At 46.9% G+C, this 11,183-nt stretch overlaps 1 protein-coding gene across 1 annotated transcript in view; it reads right to left on the bottom strand.

Moving 5' to 3' along the window:
* Positions 1–253: 253 nt before the first annotated feature.
* Positions 254–11,183, bottom strand: part of SCD5 (stearoyl-CoA desaturase 5) — a 67,293-nt gene continuing 56,363 nt past the window's right edge. Inside the window, exons 4-5 of the mRNA XM_026653340.1 lie at positions 5,543–5,775; positions 254–444 (exon numbers count right to left, since the gene is read on the bottom strand). Coding sequence (XP_026509125.1) covers positions 254–444; positions 5,543–5,775 — 424 coding nt within the window. The remainder of the gene's footprint in view (positions 445–5,542; positions 5,776–11,183) is intronic.

Below are 11,183 nucleotides of genomic sequence, written 5' to 3'. Positions count from 1 at the left end.
TAAATAATATCCAATTTTTTTACACTTAATAGTCTGGGATTTGGACATAAAACAGCTAATAGGAAAAAAATTGGGACTAAATTCACCCCTGACATAAAGCCACTAAAGTCAACAGAGTTATCCCAGGGATTAATTTAGCCCATTTTATCTGAAAAACAAAAAACAAAACAAAAAAACTACTTTTCTCAAAGAAAAAATACACGCGCACACACACACACACGACAGCATAGATTTACACAGAAATGTTACATTTTCAAGCACTGCCATCACCAGTCCTCTCTTTGCGGGCTAAGATCATCTCTTTGGGAGCCTGTTTTCGGTCAGTAACCAGCCCCAACCAAAACATGAAGTCAATGAACCATGTGGTTGGGTTGAATTTCAAGCCAAGCTCGCTGGCTGAATAATCAAATGGAAAGGTGTGATGGTAATTGTGGAAGCCTTCACCTGGAAAAACAAACAGAGATTTTTAAGTGCAGTGGCCAACATATGTCTTATGATTAGATAGATAGAAGATGTTCTACCCTGGTGTAACCCTGTACCTGTAACATGTTCTACCCTGGTGTAACCCCACCAGGTGCATCATTGATTTAAAATGCAGAGAGAGAAAAAGTTGCAGGATCATGGCCTCATCTATCTAACTATGGCTTCCCTATATGCAAAAGTTGCATCAGTTTCACAAATACTGGCTTTTACATTGATTTAGTTAAACTGGGCAAACTGCAGTGTGGCTACTCGTCTCAATTTACAACTGGTTTACACTGATGTAGTTTAGTTCAGTTTACATGAAGCTACAGCTATATCTATGCGAGATTTCTGTAGCAAACTTGGTCCTAACATCAATAAAGTACATTGTGGTTTTGCTTCCCCCATTGAGAGGGGGCAGCAAAGACATTTGACAAACAATCCCCTATTGCTAAACCACATGACGGAAAACAAGAAGGGAATGGGGTGCCTACTTCACACAAGGTCTGAGGAGAGAGGAAGGGGCAATTAACCCTGAGACAGGCTGCACAGGGAGGTGGCGGGGGAGAAGAGTCAGGGCTGAAACTTTTAGTTGATGATGAAGCCCATCTGAGCAAGAGGCAGGCTAAGCTGCTCTAAATCCAGGAATTAGAAAATAAGAAGGGGGCTGCAGTAACTTTCTGGGCTTAGAGAGGGAAAGGAACAAATGGGAGGGGAGATTAGAAGCCCTGGGATCTTAGCCCTGAGGGAAGGGAGTACCTAGATGAGGGTGGAGAAGGAGACGGATAGAGGTGAAGTAGGATGCAGCTCAGGGAAACAGCAGCAAGGTCTGGGACAGTGCAAACCTTGCCTGCTGGTTGTATAGTCCCTGGGTTGAAACCCGGAGTAGGGGGTGGGCCTGGGTTCCCCTACCAGCCACTGGGGAAGTGGCAAAGACTTGGCAGTGGAGCAGAAGACTGCTTAAGACAGTTTGTCCAGTAGGACTTTGAGACCGCAGAAGGGGAGGACTACAGTGACCTGGCCAGAGGACCCAGCCATGAAGAGAGAGCACCCTGAGGGATGGAGGGGCAGTAACCTGACTCCAGAGAGACAGAGAGAGAGAGAGAGAGAGAATGAGACCATGGGGTGAGAAACTGAAGGAAGGGGCGTCAGACTGGTCATGAGCTAATCCCCAGTTGTGGCCACAGGGAGGTGCCCCCGCAAACCCCGTGGCAGGAGTGATCCAACGTGATTTTACAAGGATGCCCCCAGATGAGAATGACTGAAGAAGTTCCCTTTCGGCCCTATCACACTGGAGAATTGGCCTATTCCAAGGCTGTGACAAATGAACCAGAAGGACCCACTGTTGAAAACAGCTTGACTGCTAGTGTAGGCAAAACAAATCTCTTTTCAGCTCAACTGAGACTTGAGGCTCAATCATACCTCTGTAACAGGGCGGTGCAAGGTTTTTGTCTCACACACGCTATAAGCTAAACTGGTTTCAATACTGGTTCCAGTCTCCCATTCCTTACACCCTTTGGCAGCATCCAGCCCAGCTATTAGACGGGACATGCTGCCGTCAGCCAGAGCCCCACATATGTATCTGAAGCAGAGCATTGGGGGTTGGACTAGATGACCTCCTGTCCTGAGGTCTCTTCCAACCCTAATCTTCTATGATTCTATGAGCCCAAAAGAGTAAGTTTAGCATTCCGAGGGCAATAGCTCAGGTTCCCCGTCAAATATCTCGCTGCTGAATGGATGTTTCAGTTAAGGTAACAGAGAGGAGTGTAGCGCTTCTTCCCTAACAGGGCTTGAGTCATACGCTGGTAGAACTCTTAAGACAGTTATAAGAGAGAGGGTTGAAAACTGTGCAGCAGCAGGGAACCGAGAGTGGAGGAGTAAGGCTGAGGTGAGAGCAGCAGAGATAAGCTCCCTGACTTCCTTTCTATTACAGAAAAAATTGTACATCCCCTGTGGCAGCTAATAACCCTTCCTATCCATTTCATTGCAGCACTTGTTCAAGAGGAATATGGACAGGCCCTGACATTTGCACTCAAGGGTGTCTGACATTCATGCGGTATTTACGTGTGGCAACGGCACGACTGACTGTCAAAATAGCCACTACGTCTATTCAAATAATAAGAGAAGAGGATAATCATATGGCGTGAGGCTTCAATTAATGCTGGGTTAGCCCTGGGAAGTGGGAAATATCCATTTTTATTTTAGAGTAGCAGGTCAGAGCTTTAGTTTTGGGACACAGATGTGTGCCGTCCAGTAGGCAAAATTATTGTGATTAAAAGGGAAGGAGGAGGAGGAGGAGGAGATAGATGATCACAAGCTCAGCAGCACTGATAGTGGGAAGAGCAGAAGTCAGGTTCAATTATGTATGATGAATACAGAAGCTAAGATGGTCCGAAGTAAGTACCTCATAGGAACCTAAATCCATACTTGGAATCTAAAGGTGGAATTTTTAATGACTTCCCAACCTGTGGCAACCTCTACAGCATCACCTATTACTGTTCTCATTGGGAAGAACTGTCCAAGGAAACGGAAAAAAGAAACCTGATTTCAGACATTTAACGCCTATACACTGTACAGGACCCCTACCTAGGCGGGGACCAGAAGCAGGCAACACAAACTAAAGTTGAGGATGATCAACGCAAGATTTGCCGCTAACAAACAACAATATACAACCTCATTAGTGACAAAGCACACAATATAGCCTGCATCCCCAAGGCCTGGCTGGATGATATTGCAGCAAGCCCCATGCTAGCGCACCTTGTTCCCCCAGGATACTCGGTACATCACAGACCTAGACAGGACAAGAAGGCAGATGGCCCTGCCTTCATCTTCTCAGCAAACATCCAATGCAAGAGATGTGCCTCACGTAAGACAATTTCATTTGAATTGATCCATCTGGCAGTCGAAACCAGACCCAAAGCTAAGATAGGTTTTATGCTCATTTACAAACCACCACAGATTAAATGATCCATAAAGGAGCTCACCGACCCCTTGTCAGTGATGGGGGTGAAATGTCGCTGACTTGTCATCCTGGGAGATTTCAACACACATATTCAACAAGGCCACTGATGCCAAAGCCCCCAAACTCATCTTCTCATTTGCCACCCTAGGACGTAAACAGGTCACCTCTGAGCCAACCCACGCGGCTGGTCACACCTTGGACCTGTTTTTTGGCCTAGATGTCAAAATGGAGGACATCACAACCCAGCCACTATCTTAGACAGATGATCACCTCACAAAGGCAGTGGTCAGAGACCTTCCAGCACCCAGGCAACAAGAAGGTCCAGTGATCCTGATTCAACCACGAAGACTCATGGACTCCAACCAGTTCCAAAGCCTGCCAAAGGACAATAGCACTCCATCCACAGGACGAGGGGTTGAGAATCTAGTTACCATTCTACAGTCAGCCACTGACACACTGGCCCCCACATGGCCCCTTCCTCCACACTGCTCACACATCTCCGTGGCTACTGGCGCCTTACGCTGGGTGAAGAGAGAGGGATGGAAATTTGAGTACTGATAGAAGCAAACAAAGGCTGATTCAGAGAGGATGAAACATAAATTCCTCAAAGTCTAGGCCGAGGCTATATTACAGGCCAAGAGAACCTTCCTATCAGCTTCCACTGTGGCTGCCAAATCCCTCCCCAAGCAGTTATCCAGGATGGTAGAGAGCTTCATTAATCCTGAATGACGACGACCTGCTGTGGAGCTGAGCGCTAAGTGCTGTGAAGATCTATCGTCCTACTTCACTGAAAACATCACGCACCGTTAGGAAGCCTTCTCAAACGGCTGGGATCCACTCCACCTCCACCCGCCAACCAAACAGCCCACTTGCATTCCCCGCGTTCATTCGTCAAGAAGTTCTCGACACCTTAAAGGAGTCTTAACCCAAGAGCTGTGAATCCGACCCATGCCCTGCCTGACTCGTGAAAGAGTCTTGAACAACTGGTGCCACTCCTGACTGAAATGATCAGTGCCTCATTCACAGAAGGAAACTTCCCTTCCTCCTTCAAACACACACTAGCCTAACCAATGCTGACGTAACCCACCCTGGATGCTTCGGGCCTAGCCAACTACCATCCACTGTCAGACCTCTCATTCCAAGCTGATAGACAAGCTAGCAAAAGGTGAACTACAAGCTCATGTAACTGAAGCCAACATCCTAGACCGTCTCATTCTGGATTCAGGCCAGGACAAAACCAAAACTGCCCTAGTGGCACTTTTGGATGATCTTCTCCTGCCAGCGGATAGCGGAGAGAGATCCATTCTCATCCTCCTGGATTTCTTGGCAGGATTCCACAATGTTGACTGAGATTCTGTTGTCTCACCTGAGAGAGATGGCAGGGATCCAGGGTAACGTGCTAAAATGTCTTAAGCTCTTTCTGGAGGGATGCATCCAACAAGTAGTGCAGGGAAACTGCACCTCTACTACCAGACTAATCACATGTGGAATTCCACAAGGATCAGTTCTCTCTCCAATCCTTTTCAACATCTACATGCAACCATATTCACACATATGACCACAGCACTACCACCAAGAGGGCCTAGTGCTTGGATAAGATCAGCTCACGGGTGAAGAACAGCTAGCTGAAGCTGACCCCGAGCAAGACAGAGGTGGTGCTAATGGGCAGAGGAAAGTATCTTGAAGAGCTTTCAGCTATGGTGCAGTCTTCATTGGTTGAAGATACACACCCACTCCCTCCAAGACTAATAATTGTTTCATAACTGAGTGCCATGGGAGTGCCTGGCCAGTTGGTGAAATGGATTTAGTTTAGTGTCCCTTGTGAGAGGAGAGAGAGAGAGGGCTCAGGTGTAACAAACACACAAGGAATCTTTACGTAGACAATCATGGCCTGCTGTCTGGCTCACAGACTGTGCTGCACAGGATTACTGCAGACAGACTGCCTAACTCCTGGCCAGGATTAAGCACTCAAGGAATGGATTGCTGACTATCCTTTGCGCATGGTTCTAGTGGCTGCTCTGTTTGCAGTGAAAGGAAATCCCACTGCTAGCTAGAGCTCGGCAAGGCGCAAAGTAACCCAGGTTAAAGCTTCAGAGAGACATTTTGCCTGGTACTCACCAATTGCTCCTAAAGTGACAAATGCATTCTGCCGGGGGCTGATGTACTTGTCGTAGGGTCGATTGCCGTACATGTGAGCCGCGCTGTTGACCAGCCAGGTGACGTTGAGAGAGACGGTGTAACGAAGGATGGAAGCAAGGAAGTAGGAATTCCACAGACTCTCCCCCCAGATGTACCAGGGCACCAGGGTGGGGATCACAAAGCACATTAGCACTACCGAACTCTTATAGTACCTACAGGGAGAGAAAGGGACAGGAATAACAACATTACTGTGACAGGAGGGGGAGCTGCATGGTTACTGAACTGGACTAGGATTCATGATACTTGGAGTTCAATTTCTGTCTCTGCTACAGACTCCCTGTGTGGCTTCCTGTGTAGCAGGTCATTTCATCTCTCTGTGTCTGGATTCCTCATCTGTAAAATGGGAATAATAGTACTTCATTTGGCCTAGCAGTCTATTTAGATAGTAAGCTTTTGGGGCAGGGGCTGTCTCTTGCTATGTGTGTGTACAGTGGCTAGCATGATGGGACCCTGAGCTCATTCAAGGTCTCTCGGTGTTATTGTAATATAAATAATAATAATATTATATGAAAAATTTATTTTAAATGAAAATCTGGCATGCAGTTCCTGTAACTCCTCCTTTTCTCTAAGCCTTGTACAGAGCTATTTGACAGATTTATTTATTTCGCTGGCTATTGGGCAGTTTACTCACTTGGTGCTGAACCATGAAGTTTTAACTCATTTCTGATAGCCATATGTGCTAGTGTTGCCTAGTGGACAGAGCACGAGAGTAGCATTAAGGAGGTCTTGGGTTAGTCCCAGCTTTGCCACTGGCTTTCTGCATGACCTTGGGCAAGTCACTTCACCACTCCATGCCTCAGTTTCCCCATGTGTAAAGTGGAGGTAAGATGATCTATGGATGAGAAGCCTTATGTAAAAGAAAGGTATTATCATTATTGTGCCAAAGAAAGTTCACTGGAACAGAACTGCAGCAGATGAGGAGCCCTGCAGATTATCAACTCACTCCAGCAGGGGAAAAACAGTCTAAAATCTAGCTGGTTTTCCAAACTGAAACAAATAGCATCAGAGCAGATATTAGCTGCATTCAGCCATTTGGACCTTAATTTGTTTTTGCACAAAAAAACGGTGCTGACTTAAAGTAAATGCAATCTGCCCTCAATTTTACCTTCAAGTGCAGATTTCTGCTTTATTAACACAGAGGACATTTTCAAACCATTATTCAGAATACTCAGAAACAGTTGCCAGCAACAATCATGCATTAGGAAGGTAACAAACAATTTTTCATTCTTAAAAGCTTGTTTCCTCCCTCCCTTTCTCCCTGCCTTTGTGGTTATGTTTCCAACAGCCCACTCCAAAAAAAAGTGTGAAGATTAATTACTTATGAGCGGTAAGGTCAATACACCGCTTGTTAAATGTCAGGAGCTTTTCTGTTCCTCCACAAGAATGTTAGTAGTGGAGCGTTCGGTAGTTTTGTTTCAGTTCTCTCCTTGCCTATTTGTCAGCTGCTGTCAAATGGCTACATGGAAGATGTGTCGGCTTTTAATGGTAAATTGCGCAGGCTTACTAAAAGAGGAATAATTAAAAGACTTTGCTGAAGGGAAAAAAATTACCATAAAATTGCAGCTGTTTTCTGTCAGAGTGAAAATTGCATTCAACATTAATCTGTCTACGGGGAAAAGACAGGTAATGTCGGCTAAGCCGGGGGAAGGCTGAACGCAGCAGGGGAAGCTCCAGATATGCATAACTCGCTTGTTTTGTGTTTCAAGGGGAAAAGGACTGTGATTCAAGGTTCTGTGACAGTCAGAGTATTTAAAGCCATAAATTACAATTGATCAAAATACTGGAGATCAAACTGTACAGCGCAAACCCCCCGTCTGAACACCCTGGAACTTTATGAAAGTTCCGCTTTGGCTGCAAACTTTGCAACTGGGGCCTGTCTCTATGAAATGCACCAAAGACCATTTGCCCTATGTCCCAGAATGGCAATTAAGGTATATCAGCTGGGCTGGACTGCCCAACTATATTTGTGTCAAATGCACTATTATCCTACAGCTAGTGAAGATTCTTCTTGAGCGCCATCTGTAGGAAACACTGGTTTTGGAGCAGGGATATTGGCGTTCTCTCCCCACTCCTGCATAAAGCACCAAACAACTGCAGCAGCAGAGTGAAAACAGCTGTGAATAAAAGTCTTAAGAGGCTACAGGTCTGTTACAATACATATGAAAGTTCTGTCTAGGCACATTGAGCCCTGATTAATTTCCCTAGCAAATCACAACTTGCACTGGCAGTGGTCCCATGCCCTTAGGTCTGCTAATCACTTGAGATTAGCAATAGGATGGACCGAGAACTTTGATGCTAAGCAAATAGCACAGATTCAATGAGAGGAGAATTATTATGCAGGTTCATGTTTGTCGATATTTTGGTATTGAAGCACGTTGAGCATGTTGGCCATTGGCACGGTTTTTATTTTCACTTCCACTACTCAGATCACAAAGGCACAAACTCCTCCATAAAGGAAGCAGAAAATTAGAAGATCTGCTCTAGCTCAAGCAGAAGTGAAGGGCAAGAATTATTGGGAGAGGTTCTATGGCCTACATTAGAAGTCAGACCAGACCATAATGGTTCCTTCTGGCTTCAAAATCTCACTGAAAATTGTGTCATTTAAGTGGGTAACACAGGTGTAACTGCAAGAAGATTTTAGCCTTTCATTTTTGTTTTTTAAAATCTTCTGGCAGCGAGGCTGATTTGATTGGGCACCAAGTCCCTATCACAGAACAAACCGCACTGGGCCTGAATTTGTCTACCTGGCTATAAAAGTAGGGCCTTAGCCAGCACCCACTGAAGTCAGTGGGAGGCCTTCCATTGACTTCAATAGGCAATGTATCATCATCAAAATCTTTTACTTGATTTGTGGTAGCACCTAGGGTCCCCAGGCACAGACCACGGCTCCACTGTGCAAGGCCTTGTACAAACACAGACCAAAAAGACAATCCATGCCTCGAGAAACTTACAATCCAAGTCATGTCTGTGGTCCCCCCACTTCTTTATTTTTAAATTATTTGTATTCTCACATAATGCAAAAATAGAGGAGGGATTTTCCTCAAACTTTCCAGTGAAAATCACCCCTTTGCTGAGACTGCATAGAAGATTTCAGTCCCCCCCGGGACATTTTGGAGACAGTTATAGGCAAATGTAAAGAAGAGATTATAAAACAGAGGCAGATACAGACCAGGTGTATGAAGGTGCAACTCCAATGAAGGCCAGGGGTTCGCACCCGTTTACTTTCAATCAAGCCCCCAAATCTATAAGCAGCTGTAACTCTGACTGATCTATTTCTTCCTCAGAATTTCATGAGGGAAAGTAGTTTTCAAAGCCCTGCAACGTGACAGCTTGCTCCAACAGTTCAGCCAAGTTTGTATGATCAAATGTGGGGGCTGGGGAAGGGGAACAAGACACACACACACAAAGGCATGGAGGAAATAAAACTGAATAGTGCAAGAGGCAAAAAGAAAGGGAGAGCAGGATGATAAGTGAAGCAGAATGCTAAACTAAGCCAGGAGGGAGGCAAAAAGGGCGGGGGGGGGGGGGGCGTGAGAGAAAGGAATAGGGTTCCCAACTTTCTGATTGCCGAAAACCAAGCATCTTTGCCCTGCCCCTTCCCCCAAGGCCCCGCCCCTTCTCCGAGGCCCCACCCCTGCCCTGCCCCTTCTCCCTCCGTCGCTTGCTCCCTCCCACTCTTGCTCAGGCGCTCGTTTTCACCAGGCTGGGGCAGGCGGTTGGGGTGCAGAAGTGGGTGAGGGCTCCAGCTGGGAGTGCGGGCTCTGGGATGTGGCCGGGGATGAGGGGTTTGGGGTGCAGGACGGGGCTCCGGGGTTCAGAGTGTGGGAGGGAATTTGTGTGTGGGAAGGGGTTCTGAGCTGGGGCAGGGGGTTGGGGCGTGGGAGGGGGTGAGGGATGCAGGACGGGGCTCCGGGGTTCAGAGTGTGGGAGGGAGTTTGTGTGTGGGAAGGGGTTCTGAGCTGGGGCAGGGGGTTGGGGCGCGGGAGCGGGTGAGGGATGCAGGCTCCGGGCAGCGCTTATTGCAGGTGGCTCCCGGAAGCGGCCACTATGTCCAGCTCCTAGGCGGAGGTGTGGCCATGGGGTCTCCATGTGCTACCCCCGTACCCAGGTGCTGCCCTCGCAGCTCCCATTGGCCGTGGTTCCTGGCCAATGGGAGCTGCAGAGCCGGCACCTGGGGCAGGGGCAGCGTGCAGAGCTCCCGTGGCTGCCCCCCAGCTGGAGGGACACGTTGCCGTTTCCAGGAGCCATGCGGAACCGGGTAGGGATGGGAACCTGCCTGTCCTGCTGCGCGACCGACCGGACATTTAACGGCCTGGTCGGCGGTGCTGACTGGAGCCACCAGGATCCCTTTTCGACCGCGGCTGTTCCAGTCAAAAACCAGACACCTGGCCACCCTAGAAAGGAGGGTGAATGGCAGAAAGAGTATAATGTGACAAAGGAGCCGGCAAGCCACGTGGAATGATTCAACAGAGAGAGGAGCAGCACAGAGGCACAAGAGGTGGGGAGACGAAGAGAGACAGATAGAAGATAATGCGCAATAAGTTGGAGAACAGGCCAAGAATAGCTGAATAGTCTGAAGACAAAACAAAATCAGGGGCTGGCAAGAGAATGTAAAGGTGCCACAGGCAAGCCTGCATAGCAGGGTAATGCGCTGTGTCGCACAAGGGCTTGGCACTGGAGAATGAGAGGCAATTTATCCTCAGACTGACAGGCAAAGGGAGCCCTGGCTCAGCGTCCCTCGGTGCTTAAAATTGTGGGGGGAGGGTTGCAAGGGGTCACACACAGACCTGGCAAAAACCAGAATTTTAAAAAACAAGATGGGTCATTGAGGGGAACTCTTTACAGTCTTGCCAAAGTTGCTGCCCCCAGATTATGACAGACACACACACACACACACACACACACACACACTTTTTTCAGGCCACTTTAAGCACTAGTATCCCTCTGAACTGGGCCTCATCAGACAGGGCACCTCTTATTTTTAACCCTAATTTACCCCCGTCCATGCTGATCTCACAATATCTTGCTTTCATTACTGTAAAACAGTGGCACCAGAAATGCAGCTGTCACTGAGGCAACATTATTGTTAGACCTGGTCCAAAATTAAAATAAAGAAAAACATTTCAAAGTTGTTTTTATTTTGCCAGGATCAAAAGGGATCCATTTTTATTTTTGTGGGGTTTTTTGTTTGTTTGTTTATCAAGATGGTTATCAAAATGTTGATAGAAGCTTTTTATTTATCAACAATTTAGGTTTCAGCAAATGGAATGTGCCACTACACATTTCAACAAAAAATGCAATTCAAATTGCAGTTTAAAAAAACCCACAAACGTTTTAGCAAAAAGTTAAATGGTGTCAGTAATGGTGACATTTTTTTTGCAAAAAAAATGTGGTTCAAAAAGTCAGCCATTTTACAAGGAAAAAAAGTTCTTACTTGAAATCTTTCAGCCAGCTCTAATGATTACTTGTGCAAGATAAGTGACCCTCCCTTTTCTGCAAACGCCGAGCACGATTGTGTGTGTGTGTGTGTGTGTGTGTGTGTGTGTGTGTGTGTGTGTGT

The sequence above is a fragment of the Terrapene carolina genome, unplaced genomic scaffold (assembly GCF_002925995.2).
Source record: "Terrapene carolina triunguis isolate 2854851 unplaced genomic scaffold, T_m_triunguis-2.0 Scaffold136, whole genome shotgun sequence".
In the NCBI taxonomy this organism is placed as follows: Eukaryota; Metazoa; Chordata; order Testudines; family Emydidae; genus Terrapene; species Terrapene triunguis.
Note: the sequence above shows the minus strand (reverse complement) of the source record. Positions and strands in the feature narration are given on the sequence as shown.